Here is a 27,255-nt window from a genome sequence, read left to right as displayed (position 1 = left end):
ACATAATTGCTTTGGGCTTAAATTGTTCCCTTCTAAAAATGGGGACTGAAGTGGGTTGGAAGTATTGGCCACTATAAAGGTTTTATATACCTTATTCTTTCAGAAATGAGCTCAAGGAGGTTTGTAGGAGGCAGAAGTTACTTTATTTATGTGTTTTATCCCCTGATCATAGAGTGATGTCCTTTTTGCTCCGTGGACGGACTCCCTCATCCCATCCCAATGCCCATGGTTAGAGATAACTTAGAAAGACAAATTCTCAGAAAGGCCAGGACAGGGTTTACTCTGCCCCTGTAATACAAAGACTGTCGTTGCTCTTCTTCATCTACACATGCGGGATCACCTTTGCACAACCCTGTTCAAACATGTTACATGCTCTTTGATTCTAATATGTTGATTTTTGTTAGAACTGCTTTTGCTTTCCTAGTATATTACTTCAACCATTTCATTAGGATATTGTATAGGGTGCTGATGAGACTGGCTCAGAGGTTAAGAATGCTGGCTGCTCTTCCAGAGGCCCTCAGGGGCTCACAACCAACTATAAATGGATCTGACGACCTCTTCTGGCATGTAGATGTACATGTATATAGAGCACTCCTACACTTAAAAACATAAAAAACATACATATATACATAAATAAATATTTAAATTTTTTTAAAGAAGGATACAGTGTAGTTCTGGAACTTACTAGTTTTAATAATTTCAAGCTCACAGAAAAGTTGCAAGGGGGGTGTAAAGAGAACACGAACTTATCCAAAGCCACAATTTGTCAGCACTTTGCTCTAATCACTCCTCCTTTATATCTGTGTATGGATGAGGAGATAGGCACTACTGTCATGAATACTCAGTCTTTCCTGAGCTCTTCTGCTGTAATAATTCATCATGGTGCCCTGCTGGTCTTCATTTCCACCATCTAGTCAAGACATTGTGTCGTCTCTTCACTGTATGGTCACTGTTTTCCCTTTGTAACTAACTGGTATTCTGTGGGAGTCACCTTACAATTGTGTCATTATCTTTCTCTTTGCCATATTTCTCTCCATAGAGTTGTGATCTACTAATCTTGCCTAGACTGATCTATACTTGGAGTCTTCCCATTTTTACCAGTGTTGCCATTTTTTATTATTTCTTTTCACCCATCATTTTTATCCATCCATCTGTCCACCTGTCAGACCATCTGTCCATCCTGTCTTTCCATTGTCACTAGAACCTTAAGATTCACATTTCACTCACAGGCTATACTCTATTCCTTTATTCACCTTGATGTTCACCGTCCGCACTGTCTGAGACAAAGCACTTCTGGAACCTTTGTGTTGTGTAGTCACTGGAACTTCCCCAAGGTCTGAGAATGTTTGCTATCTTTTAAATTGCCTTTAACGACCTAAATATAAACACTAATATACCGCTGTGTGTGTGCCTGTGCCCAGGGGGGAAGGGGGCAGCGGGTTGTGTCTACGTGTGTGTCCTTGTGGCTGTAATATATGTGTGCTCGTAGATATGTGGCCAAAGACCAACATAAGGTGTTGATCCTTATGTGACAATTACCTTGGTCTTCTGGAGCAGGTTTTTTCGTTGGCCTGAAGTTCACTGAGTGGACTAGGCTGTCAAGCTAACAAACCCGAAGGCTCCGGCTGCCCCACCTCTCCAACTATGCTCACTAAACCTGGCTTTCTTTAAAAAAATTTAAATTTTAATTAATTGATTAATGTTTATGTGGGTTTGGGGTAGCTGACTCAGGTCCTCATCCTTGCAAGACAAGCGCTTTATTTGCTAATCTGTCTCTCTAGCACCTGTGTTGCATTTCCAGGTTATTAAATGATATTTAATACTTGTATTTGGCAATCATGCCAAACCATTAGTGATTTCTAAGTGGCTGCTTACTCTCTTTACATGATGTTGTTAATTTTCACCATTGCTATTGTGTGATCTCTGCAAACATCGAAAACTAATATTGATTGATTGTCCTTGCAGGCTTCAATCCTTCAAGTCCTTTCTTCCTCTAATAGCACTTTGTTGTTAAAAACAAAGTCATTGGCCAAGCACCAGGTGTAGTCAGAGACCTTGGTGGGCCTTGGTGCTCGGATGTCTTGTCCTCTTTCTTGAAGGAGAATTTTGAGACAGACCTTAGGTTGCATTTAGCTATTTAGTCACTTCCAGTCTGCATCTCTGGTGTCTCGGAGGTTTCCACGTCTGCTTTTCAGATCTTTTTGAGTTGTGCTGAAGTAAAAATTAGGGGTTTGGAAGTAGGTCAGAACCCCTGAGGTTAAGCACTGGGCAGCTGTGTGGGAGGCATGATGTCATCGCCCCAGATGGAAATGGCGACCTACACTTCGAAGAACATTTCTGTACTGTTTCCTTAGCACCTCAGTCAGGGAAGAGAATGGAAATTTCAAATGGAGACTGATGATGGGAACACGAATTCATCTTCCCAGGGAGCTGATATTTCCCCTGTACTTGAAGACTCACTGGATACGATGTTAGTGGGAGGTGGTGATCCTGTGGATTGGAGTGAGGAAAGCATTGTTCTGTTTTTACTCTTCAGCCTGTGGGACTGGATTTCTACCTGTTCCAGTCTAGCCATATAGGGGATCTGTACCCCTGAAGCAGCATCAGGGTGGACACGAGCATGGCGCCTGAGCATTGTGGCCCATCTCCTCGTTAGAGCAGGGAATGCTGTGCAGCACACAGTGGGTGCGGAGATGGTTAACAGGCAATCTTCCCTTGCAGGTCACTTTGGAACTTCTTGGGTGAAGCACTACTGTACATACCAGCGGGATTCCAAACAAATCACCATGGTTCCCTTTGACCAAAAGTCAGGAGGAAAGGGGGTGAGTGCACTGTGGAAACGTTTTGCTTAGTTTGCTCAGCTAACAGGTAATGAGGACAATATGTAGCTAAGAGTCCAGGGTTTCACTGTAAAACTCTTGAACATTGTGCAGCAATTCCAGGAGGCCTATTGCCCTCAAAATGGTTAGAATAATCATTGTTAGCTTAAGTAACTGTAACTATCAGTCTTTTGTTTTACATGTACACATTATTAAAGGTATCAGGTACCAGGGAGTTACTAGACAGTCATAGTTGATTAACGCCATCCTGTGAAACTGATTTATGCCTCTTCTGCTTGATCCATGGAGCTGCCAGTGGCAATTTAGATGAATCCATTATTAATTTCTGTGTAACAAGTCACCCTTAAACCTTGCAAGTTTTGTTTTGTTTTGTTTCAAGATAGGGTTTCTCTGTGTAATGTTGGCTGTCCTGGACTCATTTTGTAGAGCAGGCTGTCCTTGAACTCACAGAGATCTGCCTCCCTGAGTGCTGGGTTTACAGGTTTGCGACACCACACCCTGCTAACCTTGCAGCTTTTAAAATCAAAATCATAGCAGCTATCTTAATATTCTGCATAGTCTTTGCGGATCAGGAATTTGGGGAACATTTGATGAGTAGAAGGTTGAGGCTCAAGTCAATCCGTTAGTAGCTTAGAATGGAAGCAGTGTGGATCTGAGGCGGCTCAAGGCTTTCTAGACAGAGCTCTCTTCCACTTCTAATTTTTTTCTCTCCACCTTCCCTCCTCCCCCATCTCCGTGGTCTTGGACCCTGTGGGATGGAAGATAGTGTGTGGCTGTGTTTTAGAAGGGACTGCCGGGTTAGGGCGGGCCCCCTGACACGCCTTTGGGGGCTCCCTGTGTTCCCCAGGGTCCTTCCTTTACAGAACTGCTGCCTCTTGCCTGCCCTGACAGTTGACTCTGTTGTGCTCTCAGCAGTCAGACACCTTCCCTATAGAGGTGGTCTGTGTCTCCCCTGGGCTGCCTTCCTACCTATTCTCTTTTGAGTACTTTGTATTTCATCATACCCTAGGATGGATTTTCTTTTCTTTAAGTTGATTGCTTGGAAGTTTTTGTCTACCTTGGATTTAAGGTTTTACCTTAATTCAGAGCTGGAACAATTCTCCAGTTACCAACTTTGAATTTTGCTTTTCCCTAACTTTTGTTATTATTTCCTCGTGAGTATATTAAACTGTTTTAATAAGAATATTTATATTTTTCCTCTTCTGCCCTTTTTGTAAGACAGAGTTTTACTTTGTAGCCTAGGCTGGCTTGGAACTCATGTGTAGTCAGGCTGATCTCCAACCCTAGTGGTTCTGTGTCTCTGCCTTCATTCTCATCCTGTATGTTTTTAATCTTTTTTTTTTTTTAATAACTGAAATATGTTTTGAGAAATTTCTCTGGTTCTATCTTTGGTTTAAATAGTTTTTTTTTCATTTGTGTCTAATATTTTGGTAAGTTAGTACTTTGCTAGGCCTCTCGCTTGACCTTCTATGGACATTTTGTGTACTATGTTGAGTTAGTGTTTGGAGGGCATTCAAGTGCAGAAGCTGAGAGAGCACAGGCTCTGAGACGAGACATGCCTGTACCAGTGCTCTGCAGTGCTGTGCGGTGTTCTTTGCTCCTTTCAACTCCCCACTTTTCTTCCTGGATTTCTTTTACTTCAGTGGCAATGAAGAGTTTTATCAGTATTTCTGTTCCTTCCTTGTATCTAGGCAGTAAGAAAGCCTCTGTTTTTTTTTTTTTTTTAACAAATAATCTCAGCAAAATACCCCTTTTAACAGGCAGAGATAGAAGAGAATATTGCAACTTATACCTAAGTCTTTAGGTGTCCCCTGGTTTCCATAGAAGTAAGCCTACTTTGTTTGAAATGGGTCATGGTCCTTTTCTACCTATTAATCCTTCCAGAAACCAGCAGACTAGATTTTTCTCCTCTTCAGGCTTTGCTTCAGGACTCCCATCTTTCATGTCTTTAATGAGCTCAGTTATATTTTTCAGTTCCTTTCTGCCTGGTCAGTGAAGGATAAGAGATCCATACAGTGGTTGGTGTTTGGGTTTCTAAGGACTTCTGTGAGATCCCATAGAGTACATCAGTGGGTTGTTGAGAGCTCATGTGTGTGGTACAGAGCCTGATAAGAGTCCTTTAGGAATGTGCCACTGTAACCAGTCATTTTCCTAACCATAACTGGTTATATTTATGCTCCACCTTGAAGTGGTCTCTACTACTATCTTATGTTATGCTTTTTGATCAGGATTTCCTTTTTTACAAAGGGAGAAATTAGGCATCAGTGAGATCAATTTACTTCTAAGTTTATACACCTGAGTTCCAGAATGAGTATACTAGACTCTCAGTCTGGAGTTAGTTTGAACCTTTTGTTTCTCAAGCCAAATCTTTTCATGATGCCACTGTTACCTAAGTGTTCCAGCAGAGGAAATAGGAGCACAGCTGTCCAGGGGTCTGGAGGTGATGTCCTTGCAGTTTGGGCAATCGTGTGATATGTTGGTACTGTTGTTTATACCTAATATAGTTAGTATTCTGCACACCCAACATGATTCTTCCTCAGTATTTGTTGACCTTTAGGGCCCCTTTCATTTAGAGTGTTTTCCTTTAATAGTACTTACTCTCCTCTCTAACCCCAGCCTCAGACTTGATTCTGTGAGCAGATTTGCTCCATCCTCTTGGCGACCAGGCCTCATAATTGGTTAAGAATGTCTCTAGGAGAGGCACCCTCTGAAGTCTGCAGTAGTCAGACCTGGCTCTCTCCCTGTCCTTGCTCGCAACCCTTCATTACTTTCCAGGTCCTCACGGAATGAAGACTATAATCCTGCATCAACAGCTCCTGCCTTCTCTCAACCTCTTTCTCCTTTTTGCCTCTTACCCCGGGCTTCCAGACATTCCTACTTCTCCTCTGCTCCCCCCAGATTCCCTGTATCCTGACTACAGGGCCTTTTCACTTGCTGACAAAGCCACATAGTCATGGCAGGGAATTCATGGCAGCAGAAACAGGAGGTGCCTGGTCTCACTGTACCCACAGTTAGGAAGCAGGCAGCCATGAGTGCCGATGCTTAGCTTTTGTTCTTTTTTCTGCAAAGGCCTCGGCCTATGGAATGGCACCACCTATATTAAGGCTGGGTCACCCCAGCATAGTTAATCTAATCAAGCAAATCCTCAAAGGCATGCTCAGAGGACTATGACAGGATTTAGGTAGTTCTAGATCCTGTCAAGTTGGCAATCTTAACCATCATAGCAGAGTTACAGTGTTTTAAAGTGAAAAACTGTAAATAGTTCAGCAGATAATTTACAGGCTTTTTTTTTTTTTTTTTGCATCAGAACAAAATCTTGTGGTCCTCTTTTTAAAATTGTTTATATTTTTATTTAAAATATATTTAATTTTCTTTTTTAATTTTAAAGAGAATGTCTCACTCGGTAGCCCTGGCTAACCTGGAACTTGTTAAGCAGAACAGGCTGGCCTGGGACTCACAGATATCAGCTTGCCTCTGCTTTCCAAGTGCTGGGAGTAAAGGTTCTTTCTCCTTTTATGCTTATGTCTGATGGTCTTTTATAGATCTCTGTTGCTCACTTTTTTTTCATGGTACTTTATCTAAGCTTTCATAGTAGAATCTGGTTCATAGCTTTTAACTGTGAACTGTAGTTGAACATCAACAAGGTCAGATTTCTTATGAGAATGTTTATCACAGGACAGAGTTGAACCACATAGTTGAAAGATGCTAACTGGCTTTATTTTCAGTTCTAGAGTTATTGTTACATACAACATTATTACATACAACAAAACAAGTGCTGTGGTAAGGGAAGCAGTAGAAATTAGTTTTATGACAGAGGAAGGCTGAAGAATTTAGAACCAGCACAAAAAACTGGTCATTTCAAAGTGATTTCTCCTGGTCAGTGAAGAGCTCCTGCCTAGCACGTAGGAGGCTGCAGGTTTGATCCCCCCCAAATTGCAAAGAATGATAACATGAACTTATTATTATTTTGTAAACAAGGACAGGAGAGTGAACAGTGGAAAATAAGTAACTAGTTAACATCAGGCTAATTTAGGTTAGTGTGTGTGTAGTAGTAGTAACTGAAGCAGAGAGAACTTCAGTTTTCCTTGACAGTTGAAATAAGTCTTTTTGAGCAGTTGGGCCATACTCTCTCATTTCTGGTTTCTTGGGAGATCAGATAAACAGTTTAGTTTCATGATGGGGAATATTTGTTCTATGTTGAATTTTAGTGTTTATGTGTGTGTGTGTTAAGACCTTACTCTAAAACAGTGTCCCCTTGTGATGCTAGGCATCAAATCAAACACCTTGATTACAGAGCATTTGATTATAGGCAAACGCTTCATTGCAGAGCTAGATTCTCAGCCCTTTTCTTCTGAAGTAGGTTTTGCTAAGTTGTCTAGACTAACCTTGAACTCATATAGTCCTGGCAGGCCTTGATCTTATGACATGCCTATTTCTGCTACCCAAGTAGCTGGGATTACTAGGCAACCTTTTACAGTTTTTACTTAACATACTTAGGCATCTTACAGAGTGGTAAGGATCAATTCTCAATATAAGAAACTAATCTTTGCTCTCCAGTAAGTGGATATAGCTGTAAGGCACATGAACAAGAATGGTCTATTCCTAGGGCTGCATTTTTGTGTTTTTCTGTTTTTAGTGGGTGGGTGGTGATATCTACCCTCTGAAGTCACATTTCATCTTAATGTCTGCAGGACAGGTGAATTTGTTAATTATTGATAAAACAAGGAGAAACAGAAACAATAATGGATTCCTTGGTGACAGAAAGAAGTTGAGGAAAGCTCCTGCTGTGTGCCTAGGCAGCCAATGAGTACCCTGAGATTATCACATTCCACTTATATAATAGCACACTACCTAGCAGTCACAAGAAACAACTCTTGATATGGAGGTATGGTTCCTGATATGACCATACTCACGCTTAATGAAAGAACTAGGGACTTACTCTGTGCCTGCATTTGCATAAACTTACAGAAGGTGCAAACTAACCCATGACAGCAGAAAGCAGAAAATGATTGCTTGGAGGTGAGCTAGGAGGTGGTGGATCACCAAAGGGCATGAGAATATTTTGCAGGCAGGGGTGGGAAGTGATGGAAACGTTTATCTCAGATTCATTGATAGTTTCATGGGTGTCTACAGATGTCACAGTTACAAAATTGTATACATTAAACATATGCAGTTTATCATATGTTATGTGTCAATAAAGCCATTATATATTGAACACCTCTTCTACCCAGGACCTAGCCTGGATAGAAGATGCAGAAGATGCAAGGGTAGTAAGCAAAGACCACAAGCCTCTGTCCTTAGGGTGCTTTCAGTCTTGTAAAATCACACATGGTGGGAAGACATGATTTTATCCTCATCTACCTTAGCAGACAGTTTTTGCTGAGACTGGTACCATGGGGCTGGTGAGGTACACAGTGCCATGTGAGCAAATCTTAGGGATCTTTGACATGTTTCAGAAAAGTGTTCTTGAAGAACCAAAGATCACAGACGCTCAGTTAGGAAGGCATTGTTGCCTTCAACTCTTTTCACTTCTCCATTTCAAACCTGGTTAAAACAGTAGTGCCAGATGGGTACTCTGTAGTGGCAACCATGCTCTAACTGTACTAACTAAACATTAGGGTGTCAGATCTTAGCCGGAGGAGATTCTTGCTTGAGAAGCTGCATGATCAGTGTTCCCTCTCAGTAAGTTGTGCACACACAGATTTGAAAAGTGGAAGTGAAATCCTGTTCATGTTCTATGCTCGTCCTAGAGGGGAGCAGACTTGCCTTCTGGCCTCTCCTTGACAGTCTGTGTGTTTCCGCCAGGGAGAAGACGAGTGTGTCACCCTCAAATCCTGCACGCGGCGGAAGACAGACTCCATCGAGAAGAGGTTCTGCTTTGATGTGGAAGCAGTAGACAGGTGAGAGGCTGAGGCATCCTCTTCAGGAACAAATTAGTACTATATTTGGTCTTCTTTCCTTTCCCTTCAGTCACAGTGGTTGTCCCCCTGACCCCATCCCTCACTTCTGTGTCCAGTTTGAACTGGATGCTAGGTCATTGCGGAAGGTCAGTTCAGCCTCCCTTTGTTTAGTTCGGGTCTGAATCACTAGGTTTGTCTGGTTTTACTTTAATGCTAGTCTTCCATGCCCAGGAATGTGTGCTATGTCCCCAGGAAGTGGGATGGATATCTAAAGAAAGCAGTCTGTTCAGCAGCATTGTATCATGTGTTTGGGTGTTTTTCCTTAAAAAAAAAATTAATATAACCATTAAATAAGAATTGAGATGAAAGAAGTTTTACTCAAATAATTTTTAAGAATTATGATTATTTTATGTGCACATTCAGAAAAGACACCAAGTCACTTGCTCAATCAACCTATAGATCGATAGGTAGATGATAGGTAGATAGATAGGTAGGTAGATAGATAGCTGATAGATAGGTAGGTAGATAGATAGCTGATAGATAGGTAGGTAGATAGATAGCTGATAGATAGCTTGTGTTATCTTTTTTGAGAGATCTATAATGTCTCCCACTTGTACTAGACTTGTTTCAACAGGATTCTAGCTCTTTGAGACACTTCTCTTGGCATTGGGGTCTTTCCGTGAAATCTGCATATGGAGCTTATCTGACCTGCCTGTTCCAAGTCATCAGTGTGACCACCAGGGCCTTTAAAGCTCACTGTAATACCCATGCAATGCCAGGTAGTCTCTTCCTTATTTTCTTAAAAAGCCAGAGCTTTTCACTAAGCTCCATGATGCTCTTTGAAGCTAAGTGTTTTCCATGCCTTCAGAAGACTTTCTGGGAAGCTGTTAAGGGGCTAGTTTGGGGACAGTTAAAATTCTATCTGGTGCTTCTGTTTCCTACCAACTCTTGATAGCACATCCTGGAACCTTCCTTCTTTTATTATGCTCACAAAAACCTAGGCTAGTCATGAGGTATACACCTATAATACCACCTCCTCAGAAGATGGGGGCAAGAGGATCTCTTGAGCCCAGGAATTCAAGACAAGACTGGGTTATTAGTAAGACTGTCTCTAAAACAGAAAAGGGAGGGTAGGGGCTTTGCAGGCTAAAATTCTCAGTGAAAAGTAAACGTTTCAAGAGTAAACCCAGCATACTGATTAGACCTGGGGTATCCATTTCTTCCCAGAACCTGTTTGATTCCTCAGTGGCTTGAAGCAGATGGTTTTGGACAAGCTAGAATGAGACTAAAGGAGCTGTTCCCACCCCCAGCATGAGCTTTGATATATAACCACAGGTAGCCTTTCTGCCAGAGGGAAGGAGAAATGATGTCTTGGCAGACAGGAACCAGTTTCACAAGTTCCCAAGGAATACAGGCTTAAAAAAAATTTTTTTTAAATATTCATTTTGTATCCCAGCTGTAGTCCCCTGCCTCATTCTCTCCCAATCCTGCGCTCCCTCCCTCTTCTCTTCCCCTGCCCCTCCCAAAGTCCACTGATAGGGGAGGTCTTCCTCCCCTTCTCTCTGACCCTAGCCTATCAGGTCTCATCAGGACTGGCTGCATTGTCTTCCTCTGTGACCTGGTAAGGCTGTTTCCTCCTCAGGGGGGAGGTGATCAAAGAGCCAGCCACTGAGTTCATATCAGAGACAGCCCTTATGCCCCTTACTAGGGAACCCACTTGGAGACTGAGCTGCCAAGGGCTACATCTGTGCAGAGGTTCTAGGTTATCTCCATACATGGTCCTTGGTTGGAATATCAGTAGAAAAAAATGCAACTAGATCCATACTTACCATCTTGCACAAAACTAAAGTCCAAGTGGATCAAAAACCTCAAAAGAAAACCAGACACACTAAACCTGTTAGAAAAAAAAAGTGGGGGAAGAGCCTTGAACTCATTGGCACAGGAGACAACTTCCTGAACAGTACACCAACAGCACAAGCTCTAAGATCAACAATCAATTAATGGGACCTCATGAAACTGAAAAGCTTCTGTAAAGCAAAGGACCCTGTCATCATAACAAAATGATAGCCTACAGACTGGGAAAGGTTCTTCACCAACCCTACATCTGACAGAGGGCTAATATCCAGAATATATAAAGAAATTAAGAAGTTAAACAGCAACAAGTCAAGGAATGCAGGCTTTTATCTAACCTCCAAAAATCCTCCTGTAGTCTAGGCTGAGATTCTTTCTGGATATTTGGACAGCCTGAGACATGATACTGGACAAGAAGTAAAAGGTATTTCTGTGTGCTAAGTGGCGGCTGCCTGGTGAGCTCCCCTGTAAGTCCTTTCTCTGGAGAACTCCCACCCTGTCCTTTTCACCAGGGCCTGTCAGTTGGGAGGGGCTGTTGCTGGGTTCTGGTTTTCTAGACTTTGCCTCCCTCAGATACTTCTGTCTCACCTGCTGTGCCACAGAGGCAGGGTCAAAAGGCAAGTTAACACCTAGGAAATGGACACAGAAGAGGAAACAACGGAAGGACTGAAAGGTTCACAGAGTATGTTGTAGGTAGATTAGATAAGCTACTACATAATAAATTGTGTGGCAGCTTTTAATGTGATAATTTATGAAGATGGAAGTGTGATTTATATTATTTAGACAACAAAACTATGGCGTGAAACATAACAGCTGTGTAATATGCAGCCTTAGTGGTTAGTTGTAATTGTCAGCCTGACACATTCTAGAATCATCTGAAAAGAAAGCTTCAGTGAGGGATGATCGAGACAAGGTCGGCTTATGAACATGTCTGTGGGGGAGTGTTGATGATGTTCATTGATCTTGTGAGACACAGCCTAAAAGGGGATTGTATAGAAAACAGACAACGTGAGCTGAGCATAATCATGCATGTTTTCAACGCTCTTTGCTTCTGCACTCTGGATGCAAGGTAATGAGTTTGTCTTCAAGTTCTAGAGCTGTGACTTCCCACAAGGATGGAATGTAGCCCGAGCTATGAGCTAAAGTAAATCCTGCTCTTGTTCAGGGCATTTTATCACAATAACAGGAAAAGAAATCAAGACAGGCCCCTGTTCACCAGGCGTCAACAGGAGCGGCAGGTGCAGAGGCAGACACACCTGTAGGGTAATGCCCGTGATTGTGAAGACAGAGAACAGGATGCAGGCGTTCAAGTGAAGGAACACCTGACTGCTGGTAGCTCACCCGAGGGAGGAGGAAGGCATGGAGTAGATTCAGTGGACTTGAGAAAGAATTAGCTTTGCCAACATGCTGCCTTCCTACTGTGTGGAACTCCATCATAGTCCTGCCAAGGAGCCAGCATACTATTGAACAGGGAGGACCTGTCAGGGAGGCAGACACCCATCCCACCATGCCCAATACACACCCCACTTCACAAAATAATCCATTTGCATCAGTCACCTGGCTCTTTCTACTATTTTCTTCCATCCTCCCCTTCTCTCTCCTTTCCCATTCCTTCTCTCTTTCCTTCCCCTTTTCTCTTCATCAGTAGCTTCAGTTTTTAGTAGCTTAACACAACAAACAAAGCAAAAACTACTTTTTTTTTTTGTCTTTCTGTCATCATGCTGCAGATCTAGCTTTTGAAAGTTTATATTTTACATTGGTTAGCTGACAGGATTTAACTTTTTTTTTTTTCTTTGAAGTGGGTCAACTCGTTGTGAGAGTTCAGTGTAAACTTCTCGGGTTAAAAATGAACATCATGGAAAAGCAGTCTTTCCTGGTAGTCATATGTGGATCAGCATCTTTGCTCCCACAAATAATAAAGTCCCTTAATAATTAACTCCATCGTGCACTATCTTATGGAAATTAGTGAGCAAATGTAGGGAAAATGTTTGTTTAAACTGAGGAATCATGGTGGTGGTCACTTGCCAGCATTCCTGAATTGGTTTGTTTTAAAGAAATTTCTCACAGATGTGAGTGACGCATACATTATTTGCTCCCTAATGTTTTCCATGAGGGGTCACTAGACCATATGGGAAATAATAGAAATAGAAACTAAAGGATTCTTTTGATTCACTGAATCAGCATAGTAGGGGGTGGGTAGTGTTTATCCTGGGGGAAAGGAAATAATTAGAATGTTTTATTTGTTTGTTTGTTTTGAAGACTAGCTGACTCCACCAGAAACTGTCTGTTAAATGCCTCTTTTCAGCACTGCCAAATGCAGAAGTGCAGCAAGGACAGCTCACTAGAGATGGTGTGTGTGTGTGTGTGTGTGTGTGTGTGTGTGTGTGAGATCTGGACCACAGGTGGGGCACAGACACCTGAAGCCTTTCATTCACTGTTCCTGCATCTCCCTCCCAAGTACTTGAGATTGCAGGCCTGAGCCACAGGCCCTGCTGAGGCTCTTTCTGACTGATGACACATGTAGGAAGCTTTAAGACTCTGCTGGTTTTCTTCCATAAAAGCCTCAACTGATTTTCTTTACGACAATTTTGAAGTTCTCCTGCAAACACTGCACTAATAGTAAAGAGTTAGCTTTCCTGGTCCTTTCTCAGCCCTCTCACATACACAATGCCAATCCTGCCCCCTCCTTCCCAACAGGCATAAGGTATTAGCCTGCTAACACATTTTCTTTGTAGTAGTTGGCTAGCTGTTCAGTTTGGAATGTTTTGGGTACTTCTGTTTAATTCTATTTATCTCAGATGATTTGCTTTTAGAGGCAAAAAAGAAAAACCTATACGTTTTTGTGGCCTTTAATATAGTCCTATATGTATAGGATTGCTTACTTTTATTTTTATGATGAATACAGTTTTGAAATTATATTATTTTTCCTTTGGGGATTTAGTGATAAGACTAGAGAACATTAGTTAGCTGTTAATTAAATTAAAACCCTTGCAAGTACACACATAATTTTCTGTTGTGTAGAGGTATAGTTAAAGTCAGAATAGCAGAGGTTAGACATTTTTGAAATACCTGAAAAAAAACTGGTACCTTCCAGTCAGTTAGCAACCATCCTTCCAAGTTGTGTTTTCATAGAAGGTTGCATATGGTAGGTTAAATAACAGATAGAAGGGGCCATGTATTTGAATATAGAAGTGACCCTCACTAGCTATAGAGAGTGGCAGTACTAAGATGTGGCTGATCAGGACTGCCAGGATAGTTTTGAAGATGGGATATAGCAGTATGCCTTGCTGATGGAGTCCCATGTCTGCAAATGTTGTGTTTGTATGCTCCAAACTCTGGAACCTAATTTTTCTTATGTTAAAACTTACCTTTTCTGAAAGCTCTTTCCACCCTGCCTTGCTGTAAGGTTTCCTTTTTGCCCACAGCATTGTCGATTTATCTATAATGTCAGAGTGAATACAGGCAAAAGAAGGCTCCATGTGAAGAAGGCCCACCAGATGGAGATTCTGCACTCAATGCTGTGCTCCATAACTTGATTCCCACAAAAGAGAAAGTTTTGTGTCCATCATTCAGTTTATGATCTCCCTGGAAAACCATACTAATTTTAAATGAACGTAATTTATGGTCTAGCTTGATGTGAGTACGTGAATGGGTTGTTTTATGTGTCTTCGTGAAATTGTGTGACTCTTGAGATTGTTTTCTGAAGATTGATCTTATGTAACAGCCTGTTTGAACATTCAGCCTCTAGATGGCAGTTTTGTATACATGTTTGTTGCTCTCACGTCCAGCTGAACAGCGCTTGTCATACAAGTGTTATACCCTGATAATTCAAACTCAGCTATGTGTGTGGGTTCTGTAGAAGCGACCATTTTTATATGAGAATTACTACTTAAGGCAAAGAGTATTTTCAGTGACTCATTCTTTGAAGTTCCTTCCCCTCAGCCTTCCATGGACCATTCATACCTACTTTCTGGCAGCAGCACGCTGGCCTGCCCAGTTAGTTACTTCAGGGATGATGTATGTGAGGGCAGCAGGCTTGTCCTCTGTCCAGCCTGTGCTGAGAACCAGGCTTCTCCTTCCAGTCGCAGCGTTATCTCACACAGCAGATGAACTGTTCTTCCTGGTTCCAGGCTTCCCACCCCGCCCCTTCTCACTGCTTGTTTGAAACACTGTTTGACTTTGCCTTCCTGCCTGTTGGGTTGGAGTGCTGGTCTCAGTGCCATTGACCTTTCGGGCAGGAAATGGCTTTTCCTTCCTCAGAGGGTGTTATGCTGCTCTGACTTGGTGGCTGGGGGTGGGGTGGGCAGTGGTGGATGGTGGCCATTCTTTTTCAATTGCTTCCTGGCTCTTAGGGAAAGTAAGCTACTAGAGAAGTCCTTGGACTCTAGAGTTCACAAAGTCAGGCCTTACTGAAGGTTTGGGGCTTTTGTTTTGGTGCCTTATTAGGTGTGAGTGTTGGCTGTTTGAGCCTGTTTTAAGTAGGAATGGGCTTTGGTGGTTAGAGGAGTTGATGGGAAGGTAACCTAGTCAATCTGATTTCTACTTTCTATAATCAGTGCAGTGAAATTTGCTGCCTTGCTGGTGACTGCACATATTTATATGCCAGTTTCTCAACATTGGATTTTTTTAAAAGCTTCAACACCAAACATTTGCTGTTACATAAATCCCAAGAAAGAAAACAACTGAACCAGTAAATTCCACTTTTTGTGTTCATCATGAGACTGAAGAGTCCAAATGGTGAGAGGGGGTGGCAGACGAACCTGAAGAGAGAGTTTTCTTCCTTTGGTGTCAGTAGTAGCAGCAATAACTTTCACTGTCTTTGTGCCTCACCCATCCCACTAGTTAGCAATGCTTTCTCCTGGTGCATTGTGGTAACTGGTGCCTGTCCCTGTGATGGGCACACGCTACTCACTTAGAAGTCAGTGTCAGTTACATTCATGGGCTATACAGTTTAGTATGCTAGAAACTCATCTGGTGTCTTATGACTTTAATCTTTTGAAATGACCATAAGAAATTATCTGATGGGGTTGGCAAGTTTTACTCTTTAGACTGTTATTGCGAGGGTCCTGCTTACATACTCTGAGACCTTTCCTTTTAAGAGGTCAGTGCTGTAGGCTTTAGTTGATTATGATCCATTCGTTCATTAGAATCCCATTCTAAATACTTGATTAGAAGCTGCTTAGGAAAACATCTTAGGTTGTGTGTGGAAGGAGGTTTACTCCCTTCCTCTCTCCAAGTCGACAGTCTTCTCGGACTCTAGGGCACATACACTCATTACAGATAAGGTCATGGCAGCATTATGTAGGCCTTGTCCACTTGGGTACAATATCAGATTTGGGTTTTAATAGCAACATAGCTGGAGATATAGCTCAATGGTAAAATGCTTGCCCAGCATGCAGAGCCACAGAGTTTAAGCTCCAGCAACACAAATAAGCCAATAAAACAAACAAACAAACAAAACCAAGTAAATAGGCAACTGAATAAGGTAAAAGGGGACCAACAGTAGCGTTTAGTTCATATGCTTATTGTGAGAAATAAATGATAATTGAAATAAAGTCCTTAGCACAGTGTTTGGCATATAATAAGCAATGAACCTTAGTTACATGTGGAAGTCACCAGTTTGTGACCTCTGGTTTATCTCACGTGTGTTCCATCTAGGGTTACCATGATACCCCCTGACATGTGGCAGCTGCCTCTGTGACCTGTGTTTACACTGCTCTTTCTTTATTCCTATGCCTCTATCTACAAGTAAAAATGCAGAAGAGATAAAAGGCTATAGGTTTTAGGGGAAGGAGATCAAGTCTATTTTCCTTGGGGAAGTAAAGAACTTCTTGCCTAGTTCCCTTCACTTGATTGCTTACCTGCTTTCTATAAGCAGACATAGGTCGGATGCCATGGTTCTGTATGGCTTTTGTCATATCTGTGCAGACTTCAAGCCCCTTTGCTTGTATAGGAAGATTCAAGAAGCATTTTTCTCAGCAGTGCTTACTCTTTCTGGCATCTGACAAGCCCGTTTTATCTAGGAATAGAAAGCCCATTCCCCAAGCCTTCACTTTCCCAACTTCCAAGAGCACAGTGGACACATTTGACACACAGACCATAGCACATTTCTGTAGCTTCCATAGTCCTTCTTTTGCTGCCAGCTTGACCCTTAAATGTACAGTGGTGTGGGTGGGGGCTAGGAGTGAGGTCTCTTGCCAGCTGGAGATTTAGTCTTATGAATGAGTAAGCCTTAGAGCTTTGGAGGTTGATTTAGAGGGAACAGTACTGTAAAGTTCTGACTGTGTTTGTCTCAGTGGGGTGGAGTCAGTCCTAGCATTTCCTTGTCCAATAGGAAGTGGGTAGATTGCCAAACCACTGAGATCACTATTGTTGACTCTGATTCGTGACTAAGATTAGAGCTAGAAAGCTGTCGAGGAACCCCAGAATCAGCTCTGGTTGTGCTTTTGATTGTTTTTGGCTGATGAGAAGGCCGTGACTGACATTGGTGGTCCTAGCTTTGTGGATATAATGCTCTCTTGGTTAGTTAGATTTTTTCCTTTCTTTTCTTTTTTCTTTCTTTCTTTTTTTAATTTTTTTTGTCAGCTTGATTTTGGCTGCTGTTATCAGGGGAGAGTAACCTCACTTGAGAAATTGCCTCCATCAGATTGGCATGTAGGCAAGTCTGTAGGCCGTTTTCCTGATCAATGACTGATATGGAAAGGCCCCACTCACTTTGTATTATGCCACCCCTGGATGGTGTACAAAAACAGGATGAGCAAGCCAGGAGAAACAAGCCACTAAGCATCTTTCCTTCATGGTCTCTCCTTCAGTACCTGTCACCATGTTTCTGCCTCGAGTGACTTCTGAGGATGGAGTAGGGCCTGTAAGAGAAATAAGCCCTTTCCTCTCTCTGATCTTCATTTCACCGACAGAAACCTAAGTAGAACACCTGAAAGGGATGTGCTGCTTTTCTCTGGGCTGCTTTAGGAAGCCAGCATTGGAAGACATTTAGGGCTGGGTAGCGGCTTGCCTAGAGTTAAGTGAATCTCCTTACCATTATTATCATGTTTAAGGTTTATACACCTTGCATATTGACTGCCTTCCCCCCACCTTCCTATCACCCTCAGCTCCTTTCTTCCCTCCCCACAAATTTCTCTCTTGCTGCTCATTTCTATTCATGTTGGAGAACTATTTTCCGCATCATTCTTATGGTGTGAGTGTAGCAGTGTTGAGAAAATTGCAGATACTTGTTCATGCTTCTCAGGCTGCTCCAACTCCAGCACTGACAATGTACTCAAAGTGAAGACATGCTGGCCTTTGAGGAGATAAATTTTAGGGCTGGCCTCTAGAAAAGATTTTTAAATAGTTTGTACCCTCTCTCATCTGGTGACTGGAGGGAACTTCTCCAAAGAGTTTCTAGAATTTCCTGTAGACTTCCTTTCTCTGTCCTTATCAGTTATCAAGCATTAGTTTTAAAAGGGAGTAGCAGTCTATTTCGAAGCTTTTACTGGGTAGGGGAAGGAAATAGCCATGATATCAGAGCTGGTGTTTTCCTTCAGCCTAGTGCTTATAGTAGAGGTGTGATTTTTCAGTGTGAGCATGTTGGTGGTTAGGTAGACTATAACAGGAGCACATTGTTTCTTTCCCCCTTTAAACTATTCTCCTGCCCTTCTCTAGGCACTGCTTTGATACTACCCCATACTTACTATTGTCCCTCATTTGTCCTTGCGGTAATGACTAATTTTTTGGAGTATTTTACTTTGTGCCTTTCACCTAGAAATGTGTAATGCACTTCTTCAAGTTTGTAACATGGCCAAAAGTGTAACCCAGTCAGTCCCAAGGAAAAGCAATTGAACTTCTCCAGTCTGCTTTCCTGAAAGTGCATGTTGCACATCCAGCAGAGAACGGTGTGGTTGCTTGTTCTCCAGAGTCTCAGATCTGTAATATGGAGGCCAAGGTGCAGACAGGGGGCTGTAGCCCGTGGGTGTCTAACACGAGCTCTTCATTGCGATCCCACTGGGAACTACGCATATCTCAAGCCTATGTTTGAGGTCTTTCTGTACACACATATGCACACACATACTAGGACCCTGACAAGAAGAACGTTTCTATCCTTGAAGTTTCCCTCATACTTCTCCCCAGACACCGCCATACCCGTTCTTGGAGGCAGAAGAACATTTCTGCCCTGTGTGAATGTTTTTAAGAGTTTGAACACCATGGAAACGCAGTAAAACAGACTGTAGGCTTTTCCTCGTCATCTGTGAGATTCAAACCTACCATTCTGTGCAGCCCTAGTTGCTGTTTTTGCTTGTTGTTGCATGGCATCCCAACATTCAGGCATACATTCATCCACGTGTCATCCTCTTGTGTTTGTCATCCTCTTGTGTTAGACATTTGTTTTTTTTTTTTTTTTTTTGCTGCAGTTTTGGTTATTATGGATAAAATGGTGAGTGTTCGTGAGGAGGACATAGGCACTCAGTTTTCGTGGTGATATATATAGAAGTGGTATGGTTAAGTCATGTGTGGTGTTTAGTTCTAGTAAATACTGAAGAAAAGAAAGTCCTCATTTCTCACTAGCAAAGCCTGAGAATCACACCACTAAATTCTTAATTAGCCTTTTATGTTCAGGAGGTGATGGATATAGCTCATTGTGCTTTTAAATTGCATCTCCTCAGTGAATAATCATTTGATGTCTGCTTCTTACATCTATTGGCCATTTGGATCTCTTTCATTTTTTATTTATACTTCTCTGTCTCTGACTCTGCCTTTGTCTCTCTCTCTCTCTCTCTCTCTCTCTCTCTCTCTCTCTCTGTGTGTGTGTGTGTGTATGCCATGTGTGTGTGTCATAGTTACTACTGTGAAGAGACACCATGACCATGGCAGCTCCTATGAAGGAAAACATATAGTTAGGGCTGGCTTACATTCAGAGGTTTAGTCTATTATAGCCATGGTGGGAAGCATGGTCTCATGCAGGCAGACATGGTGCTGGAAAAGGAACTGAGAGTTCTACATCTTAATCTGAGGACAACAGGAAGAGACAGTGAACCACTAGGCCTGGTGTGAGCTTCTGAAACATTAAAGCCTATCCCCCCCCCCAGTAACATACTTCCTCCAACAAGCCATACCTTCTAATAGTGCCACTCCCTATGGGCCCATATGGGCCATTTTTATTCAAACCACCATGGTATGCAAGTACCAGAAGTGTATGAAGGTCAGAAGAGAGCAGTGGGTCATGTGGAGTTGGAGTTAAAGATAATTGTGAGCTTCCTGGCATAGGTGCCATAATTAAGCTGGAGAACAGCAAACTCCCTCAGCCACTAAGCTAACTCTCTAGCTCTTAGACCTTAGATAGCCTTGCCTTTTTTTTTTTAATGAAGTGCCTATTAAGATTTTAAATTGAATTTTGGTGTTAATTTTCTCCCTGTTTGTTTATATTCATCACACATCTGGAATATGGGTCTAATAGAAGATATATATTAAAAATATTTACTCTCACTTTTGTTCTTACTTTTTTTTTTTTCACTTGCAATAGTTTGTGTTTTGAGACTGGGGCTCATGTAGCACAGGCTAGCCTTGAAGTCACTGAAGATGACTTTGAACTTTTGGTCCTTCTGCTTCTACCTCCCATGTGGCAGCACTGTGGATGTGTTCCATTATGTCTGGATAACACAGTACTGGGATTCCAGCACAGAACCTCATGCATATAGATAAACACTATTGACTGAACTACACTGCCAGTCTCTACATTTTCATTTTCTTATATTATTTTTTAATAAATGCATCTTCTTTATTTTGGTGAGATCTAACTTACCAGTATTTGTTTTCTTTATGATAACAGCTTTTAAACATTTTTTTAAAATTAAAATTATACCATTTTTTCCTTTCTCTTTCCTCCAGCCCCTTTCATGTAACCCCCTTTCCCATTTCATGGCTTCTGCCCTCTTTTTCTCTAGTTGCTACACACATGTGTATATATTTCTTTAATATATACATACAATCTTTTCACTCCAGCTGTATGTGTCTGATTTCAGCGCTGACCACTGGTATTGAATAACCAACTGGGGAAAGATATTTTTTTTCCTCCCACTCTCAGCATTCCTTAGTTGCTTTTAGTTCTTTGTCTATGATTGGGGCCCTATGAGATTTACTTCTTGTGTATTAGCATGTTTGTTGGTGTTGTCCTTGTTCAGGTCTTGTTTAGGCAGCCGTGATGTTGAAGTTGATGAGTGTAGCTTCCTTGAAAGTTTTAGGGGATACAAGCTCACAGTAGAAATCCCATTTCTCTGGTTCTTAGAATCTTTATGCAAACAGCACCCGTTTTGTTCTATTAAAAAAAAACATTGCCCTTTCTTCATTTGCTTGTCTTGAGGGGGGAACTGTGCTGTTGAAATTCAGTCCCAATTATACATGGTATGACTGGGTTCTGGAGGAAGAGCCCTGGGAGAAGGTTGTGTGAAGAAGAATATTTATGAAGCACTTTGGTTTTTTAGAGCCCTTTATCATCTGTCCATGAGGGGCCTCTTTAAGGAGCTGTAGGAATTCTCAGTCAGTCTTGATGCCAGAGGAACTGGGTAGTACACACAAATACCGTGGGGGCTCTGGTACCTCCACGTTTGGATGGCATCACATACCAGGGCTAGGAGTTGGATTGTGGACATGTAATCGCCCTGTACTCTACTGGGTGCCCTCAGGGATAAGTTCTTACCTCTCTGAATCTTGGTTTTCTTGTCTTTTCAGTGGGAGTCATGAGAATGAACTTACCTCATGTCTCAGTGTTCATAGAGCACTTAACACAGCAGGTGGTGCGCTGTGCTGGGCTAAACTGCTGTTCCATCACAGCATTGTAGATCTCAGAGATGTATAGGACCAGGAAGATCTCCAGTCCTATTTCTCGTTTCTCTATCATTGTTTTATATTTCCCTTCTATGTCCCATGTCTTCTCTCTTCTCCCTCAGTTTTTCTATGAAAAACGGACACACATTCCAAGCATGAACTAAGTAGATATGCTATAACAGAAATTTTGAAAGTTTGCGGATATGCAGTTTCACATCACAGAAGGTTTTTCTTGTTGTTTGTTTTGTTTATTTGGAGATATGTTGCTAATCTAGCGGACTTGAGACAGTAACTAGAGAATAAGTCACTGTTTGATTCCAAAATAAAATTGACCTTGGCTTCTTGGGAAAGTCACATGTAGGATTCATATTAGTGTTTTTAATTTAATGAAGGAAAAATACAAATAGTTCTCCCTAGAAAGTACAGTGCTGTATCCGGATGTACATATATGTGGCTGAGAAAATTGTCTGAATTTGGGGAATAGAATTATAACCAAATGTGTGATATCTGCTTTCTTCACTATCTATTGTCCAAGGTGTACTCCTCACCCCCACCACACACAAAGGTGGCAAGACTACATGTGGAAAATAATTTTGATATATCTATTTGAAGTGAAAACAACTCATGTTGACTTCCCTAGTTACGAAGGCCCAATTACCTCCCCCACCCCCTTACAGCCTCTGAGTTTTTTCTGAACTTCCTCTTGGTGGCTTTGGGTGGAAATATCACGCCATAGGCTACGAAGCTGATGTGACATCTGTGATACCTCTGCACTCTTGGTGTTTGGGCAACTCTTGTGTTTAAGACTGTTTTCTTACAGGAAAGGGTCTGGGGTGTCTTGGCAGCTTGACTCTCAGCATAGAGAGTAGGGTTTTAGTACTAATAGAGCAGAAAACCCAGAAGGAAAAGTTTGGGGTGGAATGGGTGGTTCAGGGCACGAGCCTTTGGCATAGCTACACATCAGGATCACTCTGATTGTCCAAGGCCAGCCCAGAAGTTCAGTGTCAGTAGAGAGGGGTTGGACTGAGAATCCACTTTTTATTTTTATTTATTTTCTTAAGATGGATTGCTAGATTCAAATAGGTGGTACCAGCAAACAACACAAAGCAAGCAAAAATTAAATAACAAAAAAATACAGCTGCATTTAGAGAATGGAAGCTGGTTGCTTGTGAACTTTGCAGCAGGCCATAGCTTCTTAGGCTTTTGATTTCAAAGCACCTTTGTGCTTGGTTTTGAAAGGAGGAAAGGGAAATGTCAGCTTTGCTCTCCCTCCAGGCCACAGGCTCAGTTCTGAGGAGCCACAACTGGGAGCAGTCTACAGACGCATGGGGAGTCTGGCTCCTCAAATGGGCTGCTGGATTGAAAAGGTCTTTGGGTCTCAGAAGAGGAGGGAGAGGCTTGGTGGAAGCTGTGGGAGAAGAATTAGTCTGTCCTTGGACTCACCTTTCTCTTCTGGTGCTCGTGTCCCGTGTGGCTTCAAGGAATGATGTCCTTCTCAGGGAATGGTGTCCTTCCATCCTCAACACACCCACCTACTCTAAACCTCATTTTCCTGCCTCTGTGGAGGCAGACTTGCCAGGGTGTGTCCTCTCTCTCTGCTCCTTACTCCTTCACATTCCCTTCCACCGCAAGCCCCTTTTGGAGGTGGGAGGGTGGCTGACAAGAGCACGGTGTTGAACAGTGGGCCCCAGCCATGAACAGGGATGATAGAGCTTGGCAGGCAGATTCTTGCTGTCTTCATCCCTGCCGTGGTGGTTTAGCACCTTACAGAGGGCATGTGGGCTTTAGTTTTTGATCAGTTGATCTTTCTTTCTGTCTTCCAGGATTTCTTAAACTTTGAAGATGAGGGTTTAAAAGAGCTATTCTTAAACTTTAAAATTTTTTTTTTTAATTTATTGTTTGAGGATTTTATGCATGTACACAATGTGCTTTGGTCAAATTCACTCTTGAACCCTCCCTCTCCTCTGGGCCCTTTCATATTCCCCCAACTTCTTTCTGACAACTTCATGTACACATTTTAAGCCCTCTGAGTCCACTTAATCCTGTCAGTGTGTGCATGGGTGTAGGGCTAACTACTAAAACATGGGCAATCTATCAGGAGCCTGGCATGGAGTGGGGACAAGTCCCTCTTCCAGCAGCCATCAGCTGCCAATAACTCATTAATTAGAGGTGGGATCCACCAGCACTGGGACTTTTGAGGGTTGCTGTCCTCTTTATCATTTTTATAGGCATTTAAATGTTTCAATAGAATGCACATATGTTTGGAGGGGAAATGGTTTGTGGGCAGCATGGGACCAACACTAACTAAAGAAACTGCCTTGAGGAGTGTGTGACATTTTCCTCAAGTCATTTTACTGCCCATTCTTTTCTGTGGGGAGCGCCATTTATAAAGGGAAGCGGGGCTTGGTGCTGTGTGAACTGTCTGGAGGGCTTGTTCTCCTTGTGAATAGTCAGTAGATTTCACGGAGAGTATGAACAGTGAATGTCTGTGTAGCACTCTGCTTCTGACATGCGGGTAGTCATTCAAACAATTTACATACATTTAATTTAATTGTAATTGCAAAGCCAGCCCACTTCATAAAATTTGGTGACGAAAGCAATTTAGAAGCATTGGGTTTGATATTAAGAACTATGAAGTATTCAAAATGGGTATGTCTCTCTTTATCCACAGTCAGCTTCATTCACTTTAGAAAATACTTACTGCATTCCCTCTTTTAGCAAAACATCCAGTTAAGCAAATGGGTCATGTCCAAGGAACAAGCAAGCTCTAGAGGAACCTGGTAGTTAGTAATTTTCATCCTTTTCCTCTACCTTTTGCCCTTGTGAGAGAGACAGGTGTATTGAGAGGGATGCAAGGAGGTGGCATTGCTTTCTGAGATGGGAGGTTTGCCATCAGGAGCAGGATGCTGTGCCTCTCCTCATGCAGTTGGCTTCAGTATCCTCTCACTCTGATAAGTGGGTTTCTCTGAAATAGTCTGTAAAAACATTTAAGAATACTACCAGTTTCTCTTTCTGTGGCACTGTGGTCACGTATGTGCCTCTCCTTTTTCTCTAGGCCAGGGGTTATCACCATGCAGGCGTTGTCGGAAGAAGACCGTAGGCTCTGGATGGAAGCCATGGATGGCCGGGAACCCGTAAGTAACAATTCAGGGAAGTGGAACAATACCGGCCCGAGTAGCGCGATACTACCTCCCTGCAAGAGTTCTTCGCTGTTGCTCTAAAGCCTTGAGTCCTTGACAGTGATGTCACAGGGGCATTTTTCATTCGTAGACTGATGCTTGCAGATACTGCAATTGCTTCTGTATGTATGCAGCTCCCAAGGTTTGGCCTTGGCTCTTAAGGTAGAAGTTCTATGTGATGGTACAGCCCCAGGTTTTCCACATTATAGTCATAGGTATATTTTTTCTGAGCCTCTTAAAAGGAAAGAGTAGTCTGTACGACGGGGTAGCTGTTGGCCATATGTTGCCTTCACAAAGTGGGCTGCAAAGCACAAGGCCAGCTGTTTTTAATGGGATGTATGGTTGTAAAAGTATACTTAGGCGATGCAGCATCTTTATCATCATCATCTGATTAGGTTTCCATTGCTATGGTGATTCACACCTCATAAGCAGTAGGACATTATCAGGGTAGATGGAAGCAGTTAAGCCTGGCGACGTGATCTGTGCTCCCATTTCAGAGATGCTGGCCTCAGCAGGGTTATGTGATCTTGTGGTTGTTATGCAACATGTGACATGTAAAGCCCATCTGAGAGCTCTGGGGTAAGTCCCCAAACAGGCCTTTTTATCTCAGAGCTGAGAATCTCAACTACAGTTTTACAGTATTAAGGTTACAAAAATCCTAAGAGTAAAGTACAGCCAAGTTCTATCATAAAAGATAAAAAAGATTCTACACGGATAAAGCCATGATCCAAAGAGGGAGATGCGTCCCTAAAAAGGCAGAGAGCATGGCTCCTGCTGCCTAGAGGACATTGTGAATCAAGCCGCTTCCCCTTGCAGATGATCCCCGCTCATCTGCGGCTCTTTCCCAGGCTGTGCTGGTTGGATGATCTGGCAATACAGAGGGATGTGCTGTTCTACCCAACTGTATGTTATATACACACAGGACTCACTGTAGTTAACAAAACACAAGCAATAACCAGTGTTTGTATAACCTTTAGTACTACAGATCCATATTTAAGCAACTACTTAAAGATGAAGTAAAGTTGGATAAACTATAATGAAACAGCTGTTTAATCTAAATTATTTTCTTGGGCCAAAATATAAGATAGCCTCAATATATATAAATATATATATTTTGAAATATATATATATATATATAGTTATCCATAGAAACACTCCTAACTGAGCACCATATGAGTGTGTTGTAAAATTTAATATTTTAAAATCTACTTATTTCTCACTGCCTTAGGAAACAGGTGTTGTTGTGATTCGTTGTATAGATGAGAACAACAGGTTTAGAGAGATTGAATAACTCACTGCAAGCTTCACAGATAATAAGAGGTTACCTTTGTAGAGAACAAGCCAGGATGCTGTATGGTGAAGAGACACAAAGTGTAGTAGCAGGTGTGGATGGAAGTGTGTTTGCCTGCCAGAGTTCTCACCTGGGCTCTCCATACCTTGCCCCATGGTTTCCTGGGTTCTTCTGTCAGTACTCTGCTCCAACCTGAAAATGGAGCTGGAAGCATCCTGGGAAAGCATTGTGAAGTACTTAGAGGTCGTGTGTTGCAGTAGTAAACATGATGTGGCCATATGTGCCTTCAGATGAGAATGAAGAAATCCAGATGCCCACAGGTAGCCACCGGCCCTGCCGTCGGTTCCTAGTGCACTTCAGGGAAGAAGAGGAGAAATGATGCCGTGAATGGCCCGAAGGCTCCACTCCAGTGGCACAGCCGAGGTCTATCTGCAGAAGTATTTAGGTTTCATCTTTAAACTGTCTTCTGAGGATTCATGCTCAGTTACTTCTGCAGTTCTTACTTTCTCTGGCTCTCTTGAATGACTCCCCAGACTCATAGAATGGGAAATCCCCAGAGTGAAAAAATCCCGTCAGTGCATGATATCCTTGGTTTAAAAAGTGAAATAATAAACCAACAAAAACCTGTTTTCTCGCTGCCACCAGCTCAACTTCTGATACTTCTGTATCACCATTTCAGCCTCTTCTTGCACACCTCTCTGCCACTTGGTGCTTGTTCTGCACCTGTGTGCAGTTGGCCTCTTACTAGTCACTTCAGAGTTCCCATCGATACCACCTGGCCTCTGCAGATAGAAAAAAAAATAACTCCTTTTGCTCAAGAATGTACGCATTGATAATAAGTCTAAACACAAGATAATTTTGTCTCTAAATATTTTATAAACCTGTTGCCACAGAGGAGCATATAACGTGTGTTGGAAACTATATATACCTCTATGAGCTCTTCAGCGCCCTAAAGGGAAATATAAATACAGACAAATGAGGGCTGCGTAATTGACAGTAACATGAGGTGTAATTTTGTCTCCCACTGTTGAGAGCATAGTAGACAATTAGCAGCTCCATTTTAATCACCTCCTCCCTAATTAGTTAAATGTATCCCCTTGGGAGTTTTGGCTTTCTCTGGTTGGCTTTTCTGCAGGCTGGTTCCCTAATATTGGGAGATTTTCTTATGTTAGGGGGATGCAAACATGGGCACACGCTGACCTAGAATATTACTCAGTAGTAGAATGTTTTTGGAGGTAGTGCTAGTGAATTTCAATTTCTTTTCTTTTTGTTCTTTCATTGCTCAGTAACACATTAGGTTGACTTGGGAAGAACATCTAAATAAACCCCAACCTAGTTGATTTTGTAACATGTTAATTATTACATAAACCACAAATTTT

General features: G+C 42.1%; 1 protein-coding gene across 4 annotated transcripts in view; it reads left to right on the top strand.

Annotated features, from left to right (window-relative positions):
* Positions 1-27,255, top strand: part of Arhgap26 (Rho GTPase activating protein 26) — a 387,586-nt gene that overhangs the window by 126,621 nt on the left and 233,710 nt on the right. For all 4 annotated transcript variants that reach the window (XM_021642211.2, XM_021642215.2, XM_021642212.2 and 1 more), the window contains exons 9-11: positions 2,722-2,822; positions 8,646-8,740; positions 24,462-24,540. In XM_021642211.2, the coding sequence (XP_021497886.1) occupies positions 2,722-2,822; positions 8,646-8,740; positions 24,462-24,540 (275 nt within the window). The remainder of the gene's footprint in view (positions 1-2,721; positions 2,823-8,645; positions 8,741-24,461; positions 24,541-27,255) is intronic.

The sequence above is a fragment of the Meriones unguiculatus genome, chromosome 2, assembly GCF_030254825.1.
Source record: "Meriones unguiculatus strain TT.TT164.6M chromosome 2, Bangor_MerUng_6.1, whole genome shotgun sequence".
In the NCBI taxonomy this organism is placed as follows: Eukaryota; Metazoa; Chordata; class Mammalia; order Rodentia; family Muridae; genus Meriones; species Meriones unguiculatus.
The sequence above is the reverse complement of the archived record's forward strand: the minus strand, read 5'-3'. Positions and strand labels throughout refer to the sequence as shown.